Below are 13,485 nucleotides of genomic sequence, written 5' to 3' on the forward strand. Positions count from 1 at the left end.
TAAGGCGCTCCTGGACTCTCACCCTTTTCTACTGCTACCATGAGATTAAAAGGCATGCCCGCATAAAAGAGCTTTGCACTCTCCTCCCTCTAGTGGCGGTTTACAGGGCAGTCTTCTCGGAATTACGTAGAAGTCCTTCCGGGGAAGTGCTTTTCAAATAACTGGCGCGGGACTTTTGAATCGCCACCAGGTATTTAGCACGAAGGGATTAGGAATTTTCCCCCTCCTCCCAGGGGAAGCAAATGCCAAGCATTAGGGAAGGAGCGGCTGCGCATAAGAAACAACTGGGAGAGCTAGAGAGCTGTCGTTTGGAGAGCTTGCGGTGGTCTGGCTGCGTAGGTATGTGCGAGTGGATGAGTGCGTGCGTCGGGAAGCTAAGATGCTAGAACTCCGAGCAAGCGGCTGCCCTGTTGCCTCTCACCGCCGCATTCTTTAGCTCGTGGATCTTTATGTGGCAGCCGCAATGCGCGTTGCACCCCTATGTGAATGTGGTTGCCTACCGCGGGTGTGGGACACGAATAAATTAATTCCAATTGAAACTCCAACGATCATTTCAGTCCTAACTAAAGATCTCCATAAGTATCCATATGATACCTAAAGTTCCAGTTACAGAGTACAGGAGGCTTTTCTTTGTTAAAAAAAGTTAAATCTAGAATTTTTAAAGTTTAGATACCACTGCAATACCTTCTGTATTCTGCATTTGCAGAACTTTTCTTACAGAGAGAAAATGTGCAGAAATATTCTAAGAGGGAGCCAGGAACTGGCCAGCTCTCAATAGCGGCTAGCCTCTGTCCTCCAGGCCCTAAAGATCGTTGGAGTCTATCAGGATTGAAACAGAAGGGCTGCCGTGCCTTGGGCTGTTGCAGGGTTCCCTCAGTTTCTGTGGCTGGATAAATTGCTGTTCAGCTGTCTAGCAGGGGCTGGCGTAGACTTTTCAATTTCTGAGTGGGTGGCTGGGCAGGGGCCCAGCCAGAGGCATTTGATCCAGTGACATCATAGGGAGGAGCCAGTGACATCCCAGGGAGGGGCCTCCATTATCACTACCTATGAATTTATAGAGAAGCTCCCTCCATAAATTTAGGGAGTACCCCCCCCCCCCAACAATGCCCACGGACTGGGCCAAACTCAGGAAAAGGTGCCAGACTCAGGTTCTTGCTGTGGAAGCTGCCTCTCATGGTTGTCGTTCAGATCACATGGGGGGAGAGGAGAATGATGCAAACTGCTTTGGTTCCCCCACTGTAGAAGCTGCAGGGAAGGGGAAGGCAATGAAAAGCTGAAGTCAGAGGGGCAGATAAAGGAAAGGAGATAGGGTTGCCAACTCCAGGTTAGGGGTGGGGCCTGGAGAGGGTGGGGTTGAGAAGGAATAGGACCTCAGACAGGTACAATGCCATTTCCTTCTGGGGAGGCACTGGAGGTTGCTCAGATTTACAACTGTTCTCTAGATGGCAGACATTAGCTTCCCTTGCGTTGCGGGGGGGGGGGGGGGCGTGGGGAGAGCAAGGATGGCAGGCACTTGCTCAGAGCCTCCTTCTACAGCCCGTTGTATTTTTCTTAACAATGGGCCTTACTCCTAGTACAGATAATAAAGCAGTCAACAAATGTGAGAACTGAGTTGGAGCCCAGTAGCACCTTTAACACCAACAAAGTGGTGTCTATAGCCCCTTCACAGTGCCTTCTTACCTTCTGATATTGTTTCAGACACTAGAGTTTCTGGGGTTACACACAGACACAAATATTTCTCTGACATGAGGCATGGATGTTTTTTTGCTAGGGGGTTGGATGGGGTATAAATTGAGATGAGGATGAAGAGAAAGAAGAGGAGGAAGAAGACAGTAGAATTAGAACCTGCCCTTCTCTCTGAATCAGAGTCTCAGAGCGGTTTACAATCTTTATCTTTTTCCCTCCTCCAACAGACACTCTGTGAGGTGGGTGGGGCTGAGAGTGCTCTCCCTGAAGTTGCCCTTTCAAGGACAACTCCTGTATTTATACAACTTGAGTCTAAATTCTGTTTCACCTGACTTGTGCTTGTACACAAAAGCTTATACCTAGAATGAAACTTTGTTTGTCTTAAAGGTGCCACTGGACTCAAAACTTTATTGCTTCAGAACAACACAGCTACCCACCTGGATCTAAATAAAACAGTGTGCATGCACATGAAGGCTTACACCTAGAATTAAACTTGGTTGATCTTAAAGGTGTCACTGGACTCCAACTTGTTCTGCTGCTTCTGACCGACATGGCTACCCCACCTGAATCTGTAAGCTAGTTGGTTGCTCCTTTGAACCTGTACCATACCATTTTAGGTAACAGCAAATTGAAAAGCATGAACATGTACAGAGTGCACATTCCTTGGTAATGTTGTCTCTGGACTGCACACAGGACAAAAGGAAATTTTAAAAGGCCTCTGATCTTCATATCCCCTCTTCCCAATCTCACTTTCCCCCAGTTGTAAGTATGTTGAGCCCAACCTTGCAGCCTGACTGTTACCACACTGAAAGTAGATGCAACCAGGGAGGGTCAAGGTATACTTTCTTTTCCAACAGACACCAAACATATTTAAGTATTGATGTGTTCTGCATATCAAAACCTTAGTAATTAATCTAAAGAGTCCAAGGATACAGCAAACATTTTTGCAGAAAACTTACCTTTTGCAATATCAATTGTCCTCCTTCAGCCCTCTAGGCAGGCCGGATGAAAGGATAAAATAAACACCTTTTTGTAGATCTGAGAGATCTGTCCCTACTGAAAAGTGGACTCCATTTATCACCCTACTGATAATGGACTCCATGCCTTACCCATAAACATTATCAAAGTTCTTTCCCCACCCACTTGACTCAGGTCTGCCCAGGTCAAAGCAGCTTTTCCCAGAGACAAAGCAGTCTTCCTGTTCACACATATGTGTTTCCTGGGAGGGGAGAGAAGGGGGATGTTTACTGTAGCTCAATTAGCATTTGTAAGAAGGTGAAAAAGATACACTTCTGAGTCTCTGATTTCCTTCTTGGCAGCCAAGAGGGAAAAAACACAGAGGGGATAGCTTTATCGCTTCACATGCCTTTGAAGAAGATCATTTCAAAGGAGTATTGCGGGGTGGGGGTGGGGGGAAGGCTTAGCCCCCATCGAAAAAATTCGGGGAGGGGGGCAGGAGCTCCAGAGCCCCCTCCGTAGTTTACACCTATGCCGCCTAGCACCCTATCTTTTCATTTACCAGTGTTGTGCTTCATCAGTTCAAGTCAATTCTGGCCTGAGTGCTAGCCATTTTAAATTGTGCATGGTTCTCTTTGCTTTCCTGAAAGTCTGGCTCCAACTGACACTTCTCTTATCTCACCTTTCAATAAAACTGGGGCTCAGATACTCCTTTATAATTACAGAACAGGTTTTTAAAAAACACACACCAAAGGCATGGTTCAGTTGCATTCCTGAATTTTTGAAATTGTTCCAACCTTGAAAAGAATGAAGAGGAGTGGTGGTGGTTAATAGAAAATCATGGCCAGAGACTTGATTTCTTGATTCACAATTAGACTAGATGATCCTAGAGGTCCCTTCCAACTCTATGATTCTATGATCCTGTGAATTTAGGGGGAGGTATTTGTGAGTTTCCTGCATTGTGTAGGGGGTTGGACTAGATGACCCTAGAGGTACCTTCCAACTCTGTGATTCTATGATTCTAATTATTAGCCCTTTTGCAAACCAGTGAAAAATTTACACAGTTTTATTGTGAGGTGCCCCAAGCTAAATTCCCAATGCATGTTGAGTAAAAAAAAGGTTCCACATTGGTAGGAGTCGCCCTGAAAACAGTTTTGTATAAGGCAGAATGTTTCTTTTGAGTAAGTTTACCTTTCCATTTTTGCAGAATGAATACTTCACACCAGCTCTGTTCCTTTTATAAAATTTGACTACCCACCCCTCCAGAACATATTTATGATGGGGTAAATGTTCTGCAGGATATCAGGTATAGTTATCAGACAGGGCTGCGTCTCCAGAACACAGGGGAAATTATTTCTTGGGTTAGCCATTCTATTTTACCCAAGTCTACATGGACTGACTGCCAGATCCCCTGGTACAGGTGGGGTTCCCTTGCCACCAGGCCCCATCCCCCTACAGCTGACCAGCAGGGGAGACTTACCCAGAAAAAACAAGGCCCAGTTGACGTTGCAGAGGTGTGTCTACATCAGTTCCAACATGACCTGGAAATGACATAATGATATTGGGGTGATGTTCTAGTATTTAGGCAAAAACTCTATGGTAGAAGCCAAATTTACCATAGAGTTTTTGCCTAAATACCAGTGTTGCCTCAATGTCACTGTGTCATGCCATCACTTCCAGGTCACATCAGCAGTGATGTAGACACATCACTGCAACATCAGCTGAACCTTCCTCCTGCTCCTGGTAAGTCCATGAAGGAACTGACAACCCCAGCAAGGAGGCAACATCAATAGAAGGTCTTCGCCTCTATGCCCTATTGTTGGCCTTCCAGAGGAACTGGTTTGCCACTGTGAGACAGGATACTGGACTAGATGGACTATTGGTCTGATCCAGCTGGGCTTATGTTCTTATGACTTTGTAACCTGTGAATTGACCCTGACTAACTCATGTCTCGTTGCAGCTAAGCCAAGACAAGGAGTTTGATTTGTAACTGTAGCTGATTGTGGAACATGAGCAAGAATCATGAAGAAGTACTCTGTCCTAATGGAAACCTTGAGCAGGGGGTGACACCAGGTAAAGGCAGCAGCTTTGGACCAGAAATGAGCCTAAAATCCTGGCCAAAAGTGGGCCTATGTGTACTAAAAACCTGTGCCGTTTTCTGGCTGTGGCAGAAACCAGATTTTCAGAGTATTTATACCAGTGGGGACATAAAGTGACTTACAGCACCATTTCCCCCTCCTCCAGTGGATCATGAGAACCACAATCCTTTGAGGTAGGCTAGAGTAAAGAATGACTGCTCCAAGTTCATGCAGCAAGCTTCCATGGCAGACTAGGGATTTGAACCTGGGTCTCTTAGATTCTGAAAGAGCCCCGTGGTGCAGAGTGTTAAAGCTGCAGTACTGCAGTCCTAAGCTCTGTTCACAACTTGAGTTCGATCCCTGGTGGAAGCTGGGTTTTCTGGTAGCCAGCTTGAGGTTGACTCAGCCTTCCATCCTTTTGAGGTCGGTAAAATGAGTACCCAGCTTGCTGGGGGGAAAGCGTAGATGACTGGGGAAGGCAATGGCAAACCACCCTGTAAAAAGTCTGCTGTGAAAGCATTGTGAAAGCAACATTACCCCAGAGTCGGAAATGACTGGTGCTTGCACAGGGGACCTTTCCTTTTTCTCTTAGATTTTACTATGATGCAATCACTATACAAGCTATTACTCAGGCAGGCAAGTATTGTAAGGGAAGCACCTAATGGGGAGGGGTTAGTATCCTGTGAAAATGGGTAGTTCATTTTAGCCTGGTATGGGGAAATCCTGTGGAGACACAAGTTCTTGGCTAAAGGTTGTGCTGTGTTCTGACATAGGCCTGACTGTTTCATCATGAAATGGCATTTTATTCCCTACAAGATGTTATAAACTTATTGTGTGTGTGTTTGTGTGTACACAGGCAAATGTTTGCATGCACTTTCTTAAAGCATGATATCAGGCAATTTGTTTTCAGTTCTTTTCTTATAGTTCTAGGCATGCTCACTGCAGTTCATTCCAGGTCCCTCTGGACATGGACAGATGTGCACCCCTACCCTTAATTTGGGCTTTGCCAATGATACTTTTCTCAGGCTGCTGTGACCCTCATTCCCTCCTCAAACTGAGTATTTTCTCTGAACAGATAATCCAGCTCAAACTCCTGGGTAGAGCTGGGAGGTGGAGAGGAATGAAAAGGATGCTAGTTATTGTGTTATAAGAGGATAGTTACACAACAACTTTCCTGTAGGAGAAAGTTTGTTCTTTTAACAAAAAATAAGATCCAAGGAAGAAAAGACCATAACCCACCCAACTGGCTTATGGACATGTTCCCAAAACGTACCATGCAGCCTATAGCTTTAAGAAGGTTGGCCCTTCTCTCAGAAATGCTTTGAAAGAGTGCAACTCTGGAAAAAAGGAAATTGTAGTTTATAACAATTAGCCAGATATTGGTTACACTGAGAGGTCATGCTAAGCTGGAATGAAATGCAACAGGCATAGATGTGGCTTGTTCACCAAGCTTCAAAATACATTATTTGAAAAGTAGTGCTTTTCTGACCAAACAAACTTCATAACCTTCTCATCTGGTCTTTGTGTCTATGTATGCTATAGCGTCTATGGACTTGTTAGCATGAGAAATCTAAGTAGAATAAGAATGGCTACTTTTAAATTCAGAAGCTTTTACTCAACTTAGCAAACACTGAGAGTAGTTATGTGGGGTGTTAGTTTTCCCAGGGAAAGGCTTTCAGGGGGAGGGAAGAAAAGAAAGCTGAAGATAGGGTGGGGGTGGGTGGGAGGCATAGATAAAGGTGGGTTGACTGGTAAGTGGGAAGGGTGAAAAGGAAGCAGAAAAATGGGAGAGGCTATGGGGGTTTTCAGGGAAAGGAAGGAGGAAATACCATGTGAGGGGGAAATGAGATGCACCCTGCAGTCCTCTCAGGTTCAACACCCCCTCCCCCATTTTATACTGACATAGTATAGGCTTGATGAGAAAGTAAATATTGCATGTGTGCCTATTTTCCACACAATTCTGTTTTGTATTTCTTCTAACACAGAAAACCCCCAAGGTATTTTCCATGGCTTCAAAAAATTCTCTGGAAATTTGACATCTCTACTCAGATGTTCCAGAGTAGTTGTATATTTGCATAAAATCCTGTTTGTGTAACTGCAACTTGAGCGATTGACAGAAACAGGTGCCTTTCCAATCGGTGGCTGTGTCATCACAACTATTGTCTTGTATTGTCCTTGACAGCTAGCTCCCAATATACAGAGTACTGCAGCCCACTGACTTCTTCCAAGTGCCATGCGCCTCTCCAAGAAACACAATGTTTATGCTTCTCTGCTAGTGAGTCACATATCAGACCAAACAACAGCTGTATCCTAATGGCTTTATGGGGTCTCACAAAGTAATGATGGGACTTCTCCTTTCTAGGGCGAAGAGACATGCCCTCCAGTCACCACCAAACACCATCCATTTCTCTTGCCTCTTGTCTGGGACATTATGCGGAATTAATTTCCAGCTCTGCTTGTGTAGGGACAAATTCTTTCCCCTTATTAACATAATGTGTGGACCCAAACTATTGCTAGCCCTTACATTTTCAAAGAAAGAGTAGCTTTGTCCCATCCCCCTTTCAAGAGGTTAGGATTTTTTTTTTTTTACACTAGGCCTGGCCTAAATTCCAGTGAAAGATCGTAGCAATCTGCAGCCCAACAGTGCAGTCTTCTTAATCTGAATTACACCTTTTCAGTTGACTGAAGTCAATGTGCTTAGAATGGCATACCTCTTCACAGGATTACACTGTTAGTCTTGGGCATAATAACAGTGCCATCTTTCTCCTGCCCTTCAAACTTTTTTTTTTTGTAAAATTCAGGCTGGAGAGACTTGAAGTGTACTCAGAAACTGCCTTGCAATTCTGAATTCTACTTTTTTTATTGTCAGCTCCAAGCCAACTTATTGTTGCTTTTTCCCCCAAATGGCCCAACATAACTGTTGGCCTTTTTACCTAACATTAATCTTATACAAGATGTCATGTTAAACAGTAGCTCATACAGAGATTATTTGGGTCAGGCTCACAAGTATTTCTAAGCATCTTTGCTGTTTTTTCATTGTGTTCTAGCAAAAACCAGGACATGCAAACGTGTATTGAGCAAAGATGTTGCCATAAGCTTCCTCCTTATTCTTGTTATCATCCTTATCATAGGTAAGTAGACCACACTGATGCTACATAATTTTTTTTTTTGGCAGATCTGGCCATTGTGGATGATTTTGTTATTGCCTGACTGAGAGTGCTGCCAACCCAAAGAAAATCTTTGCACCTGAGTGCCTGTTTTCTTAAGACAAGTTGCTTTGCAAGGGGCAATTTTGAAGAAATCTGTGGTGGTGGGGAACAGATTCTTATTTATTAATTAGTTTATTAAAACACTCGTATCTTGTTTTTCCTCTTGGTTCAGGGCAGCTTACAATAATAGTTAAATAGTAAAGAGTCCATTAGCACCTTTTAATACTAACAAATTTTATTGTGGCATAAGCTTTCGAGAAACACAGCTCTCTGAAGTCCCCTGAAGTTCTGTTTCAAAATGGGCAGCATATGCTCCAAACAGCTAACCTCTGATAGCAGTCAGATGCCACAGACTGAACCAGTTTTAATTTCTGGGCTGGCTTCAAGAGCAGCCCTATGGAGTGTATGTTGAAGCGTGGATTAGCATGGCCAGATCAGCTGTGTTTAGGTAACGAGAGTTGGAAAACCACATACAGCAGATGGAAGGTACTCTTGGCCACCATGTCTGTCTGCTTTTCAAGCAGCAAGGCTGAGTCTACAAATACCCCAAGCTTTGAGCCTGGTCTGAAAAAGCCAATGTTATCTAGGAGGACAAGTGTATTCAGCCCCTCTAGAAAATCAGCCTTCCTTTCCAACCAGCATTACCTCTCCCTTGCCTGGATCCTTAAACCTTTCTCTGTAAATTGCTTTTCTTTTCCAAATTCCACCCATCGAGTTCCCCAAATGTGGGGTTCCACTAGTGAGTTTGCAACCAGCATTTGGAACCCTGCAGGAGGAAAGGCAGTTTGGCAGAAGGGAAATCTGGAAGAAAAGCTGCCAGCAATAGCTGCAATTCCCCCATGCACTCAAAATTGCCCCTCCTGAATCTGCTTAACTTAACAAATTGGCCAACTGAGTTTGCATGTAAACCTTTGTATAACCTGACTTTTAAAAGTCAGTTTGAGAGTCAGTTTGGTATACTGGTTAAGTGCGTGGACTCTTATCTGGGAGAACCGGGTTTGATTCCCCACTCCTCCACTTGCGCCTGCTGGAATGGCCTTGGGTCAGCCATAGCTCTCACAGAGATTGTCCTTGAAAGGGCAGCTGCTGTGAGAGCTCTCTCAGCCCCACCCACCTCACAGGGTGTTTGTTGTGGGGGAGGAAGATAAAGGAGGTTGTGAGCCGTTCTGAGACTCTGAAATTTGGAGTGGAGGGCAGGATATAAATCCAATTTCTTCTTCTTAAAGTGCTTATTTTCATGTAAAACCATCCTTTGTCCAATCCCTCCTAGTTTCTGTCGACAGGAGTTAGGACAGGGCATGATCTAATCCTCTGTTCCTTTCTCAGTGCTCTTGGCAACTAAAAGAACTGAGCAGTGGAGCTGTGCACATGGTGGATACTGCAGTGCCCAATGTCCACATCAGTGGATTGGATATGAGGAGAAGTGCTACTTCTTTTCAGAGGAAAAACTGAACTGGACCTCCAGCCAGGCCTTCTGTTCTGTATACAATGCCTCCCTGGCTAGTTTTGAACAAGAAGAAAAGGTGAGAGATGGGTAGGGAATGGAGTTGCTGTGTTGATTGATGCAGATATTATGCTGCATAGAGAATTATTATGCATAGCAGCATAATGAATGTTGTGGAATTTCTAGAGAGCTATCCACAATGGGTTGGCTCCAATGGGGTGTTTCTGTTGATGGAAGTAAATTTGTCCATGGAGAGTGACTTTCTCACTGCACTTCCACTGTTGCCCAAAATACCCATACAGGAGTGTCAAACATGCAGCCCAAGGGCTGCATCAAGAACTCCTATCAGGCCCCCAAGCAACTGGCTGTCATCTGCTTCCTTCTCCCTCTTCTTTCTTCCTTCTCCCTCACAACTTGCTTTGCAAGGCTTGCTCAATTGCACAGGTGCTACAGAGCAAAGCCTCTATTTTCTCAAATGGCTAAGGTTCCTCCCTTGAGGAGGAAGGGGTGGAGGGGGGAGAGCTTGCTTTGCCAGGCACTCTCAATTGCACAGCAGAGCTACTAAACCAAACTTTTCTTCCTTACTGTTGGCTGAGGCTCCTCCCCCTCCTTGTCCCCTGTGGAAGGAAGGAAAGAGCCAGAGCTTCCTTTGCCCAGTTCCCTGGATCGCATGGGAAAAATACAAAGAAAGCACCTTTAAAAGTGATGAGTGCTAATGTTTTAAGCATGTTTTAATTTTTTTTTAAAATCTTCAGTTGTGTTTATCTGTCCTTTATAAAGTTTATATCTCTGCTACCTAATCTTAAATAGGTACACGCATGGCCTGGTCTCACAAGGTCTCATTTATGTCAGATTCAGCCCTCAAAACAAATGAGTTCGACACCCCTGCATTAGAAGTGTGTGCCTGGGGAACAGGGAATCCTAGGAAGTGCATTTTGTGGGGTATTTGGGACTGGAGCAGGAATGGGGAGGTGAAGCAATTAAGCTCTGTAGATGAATATTGTCTGCAGAAATGCTGCATTAGATCAAGGCCATTATGGATCAATGTATGTGATGGTACCCTGATATTGTTATTTAAAGAGTAAAGCAACTTTGTGGAGGGAGGGGATTTTGAGCAGAGAAAGAGTGGGTAGGTTTGCTTAACCTTTTGTTTCAGCAGGTTTTTTTTGCTCAACATCGCTCTTCTCCTACATGCACGTTTGCCTTGTAAGTCTGGAATGCTACAGCTGAAGAAGCAAACAAGTGATGATTTCAGGCAGAAAAATGAGCAACAATGAGAAAACTAAGTTCTGACTTACTGTAACATGTGCTGGCATCTTAAAAGATCTTGGCAGGTGGTCTGTGGTCTTACGGCACCATTCGCTTTATAACAGTGGAAATGGCAGGACAAGATACTCAGACCAGTTTCGCACTAGACCTTTAATCCTGGTTTAGCCCTGTCCCCAAGCTGACATTCTGCACTAAAATAATAGAATCATAGAGTCATGGAGTTGGTTTCTCTGATTCTAGTGTAGAATACCAGTTTGGGGACAGAGTTAAACCAGGATTAAAGGTCTAGTGTGAAATTGTGCGAGCTCACAGAGGTCTGGGAGTAAGCTGGTTGCGGCTCTTTTGCCCAGTGCAAGTAACCGAACCAATTCAGAATGAACCACAAATTGGCTATTTTATTGTGCTTCGATTTGTGCCCATCCTTAGTCTCCCTTTCAGATTCCATTACTGAGGAATGTTAGTTTTTTAGGTCATCAGCTGCATGTCATAATAGACTGTTATGTCCCACCTCAGTTTTCTGAATATTGCCATTTAAATATAAAATTTGTTTCTTTTTCCCCCACATAGAAACTGCCTCAGAATGGCATTGTTGACAAATGATGACATATGTTGGAGGCTGAGCCAGTATAGGTGTTTCTAATATGCACCTGAGCTTAGACACTAAACAAAGTACATGGGACAATAAGACTGTTATAACAATTGAACAGAGCATCTTAACTGGAATTTTTTTTTGGCACATCTATTGGATATGGCCATATGGGATGGGATGGAGAGTGGCCAGTTTGTAGAGATAGAAACTAGGGAAGTTGTTGGCTAGGTTTTCTTTTTTTCATCTCACACACACGTTTTGGTGTGCCCACATATTTTCTATTGCTGACTTGTAGGCCTGTAAATATTTAACTTCAGGACTCTAACATCCATCTTTTCTGATCTGTAAAGGATTTTGTGATGCGAATCAAAGATGAAGGTACTTATTGGATTGGCTTAAAAAAGACGTCAAATCAGTCCTGGGTGTGGCCAAATGGGGAGAAGTCAGTGTGAGTTCTCTTTCCCTTTGATCTTTTTGATATCTGCAGCTGACTGTCATTGGGTTGGGTCCTGTCATTACTCTTGCCAGCATACTTCTCAACAAGTTCTGAACAAGTAGTGTGAAATATATGAACGGCTGGATATAAAGCCCAATGGAAGTAGGTTACTGTAGATGAGGTTGTATTCATTTTATTTCCCAGAATCATTAATTGCTAATTTTTCCTCAGTTTGTGATAGGACTAGGGAGATGCAGATTTAGAAAGTGTTTTTAAAATCCAATAACCTGAATATAAAGGTAAAAAGTAATCCCCTGTGCAAGCACCAGTCTTCTCGGGGGTGATGTTGCATCACAGCGTTTTCATGGCATACTTTTTATGGGGTGGTGTCACAACTCGGGGGGTCTTACAAAGTGCTACCACCACTCTGGGTTAAGGGTTCCCCTTGAGAAGGCCGAAAGTCTCCTCCCAAGCCCTTCAGGCCTCCTGTAGCTTAGGCCAAATAATAGGCGTGAGGACCAGGCAGAGTGAACAACAACAACAAAAAGGTTTATTGCAGTGCAAGATAAATTAACAAAGTGCATGAAACAGTAACAGGGTGAAGGGAAAATAAACAAAAGTCCTAACGTGTCTTAACTTACAGTCCCTAAACTACTAACCAGCACTCACCCCTTCCCTTGGGTGAGGGACCTTTCCCCTGCTCATGCTCTTCAGGCACAGCCTACCTCCAGCTCAGCCTTCCAGGGAAAGAACACCCACTTCCTCGGCTTGGCCTTTATATTCTCTTCCCAGGCCCCACCCCTCTCTGGGCCTGTTTCCCTCCAAACACCTTCCTATCCAGTCAGAGGGGATCCTGGGAGATGTAGGCTTTTCCCAGCAACTCCTAAGCAGGCTTCCCTGGGACCTGCAGGCCTCACTAGGCCCAGGATCATGACAGGTGGTTTGCCATTGCCTTCCCCAGTCATCTACACTTTCCCCCCAGCAAGCTAGGTACTCATTTTACCAGCCTTGGAAGGATGGAAGGCTGAGTCAGCCTTGAGCCAGTTACCTAAACCCAGCTTCCACTGGAATCAAACTCAGGTCGTGAGTAGAGCTTGGACTGCAGTACTGTAGCTTACTACTCTACGTCACAGGGCTCCTAAATAACCTGAATACAGGGAGGTTAATTTTGCTGTTTTGTTCAGTTATGTGAATGCTCTTGATTAATCTTGAGCATGTCCTGATTTACTGGCTTGGAAAATCTGTGAAAAATGGGTTGACCCAGGGCATGCTGAATCTCACTTATGACATGTGTTTGAAGCCTGATGGAGCATTCACTGAAGTGGTCATTGTATAAAAATGTTAACTAGCGTGGGCAAATAATCCGCCATCATGCAACATGGATCATTTTATCTTGTCAGTCACACACCCCATTCTGTATGATAAGTTGTGAATTTTTGAAGAATAATCCTATTCATCAACTCCTGCCCTTATTTTTTAAAAAATCAAATATGCTTAGTGCTTCGACCAATTTCTTCGTTCTTACCATATAGGACTGTCTTTCTTTGTATCTATCTATGTTTAAGAAATGAAAACTGTTTAAAACTTAACATGAAATCTGTCTTTTTTCTGCTTTAATCTAGTTTTGTGGGTTTTGTGTTACAGGCTCACAGTCACTGGTGGAAGTGACTGTGTCTATCTAGACAATGAAGTCAGCTCTTCTGGGTGCCATGCAGAACTACCTTTCATCTGCAGCAAAGCTGCTGGATGCACACTTTCATAAGAACAGCAAACCCTGTTAGATCAGACCAGTGGTCCATCCAGTCCAACATCCTGCT

The 13,485-nt window shown here is 44.1% G+C and overlaps 1 protein-coding gene across 1 annotated transcript; it reads left to right on the plus strand.

Annotated features, from left to right (window-relative positions):
- Window positions 1-4,307: 4,307 nt before the first annotated feature.
- LOC132571953 (C-type lectin domain family 2 member D-like) lies at window positions 4,308-13,485 on the plus strand. The gene is made up of 5 exons (XM_060238746.1): window positions 4,308-4,386; window positions 7,769-7,852; window positions 9,257-9,453; window positions 11,583-11,680; window positions 13,313-13,485. The coding sequence occupies exons 1-5, from the start codon at window positions 4,308-4,310 to the stop codon at window positions 13,428-13,430; spliced, it is 576 nt and encodes a 191-aa protein (XP_060094729.1). The 3' UTR covers window positions 13,431-13,485.

Source organism: Heteronotia binoei, chromosome 5 (assembly GCF_032191835.1).
Source record: "Heteronotia binoei isolate CCM8104 ecotype False Entrance Well chromosome 5, APGP_CSIRO_Hbin_v1, whole genome shotgun sequence".
NCBI classification, from domain to species: domain Eukaryota; kingdom Metazoa; phylum Chordata; class Lepidosauria; order Squamata; family Gekkonidae; genus Heteronotia; species Heteronotia binoei.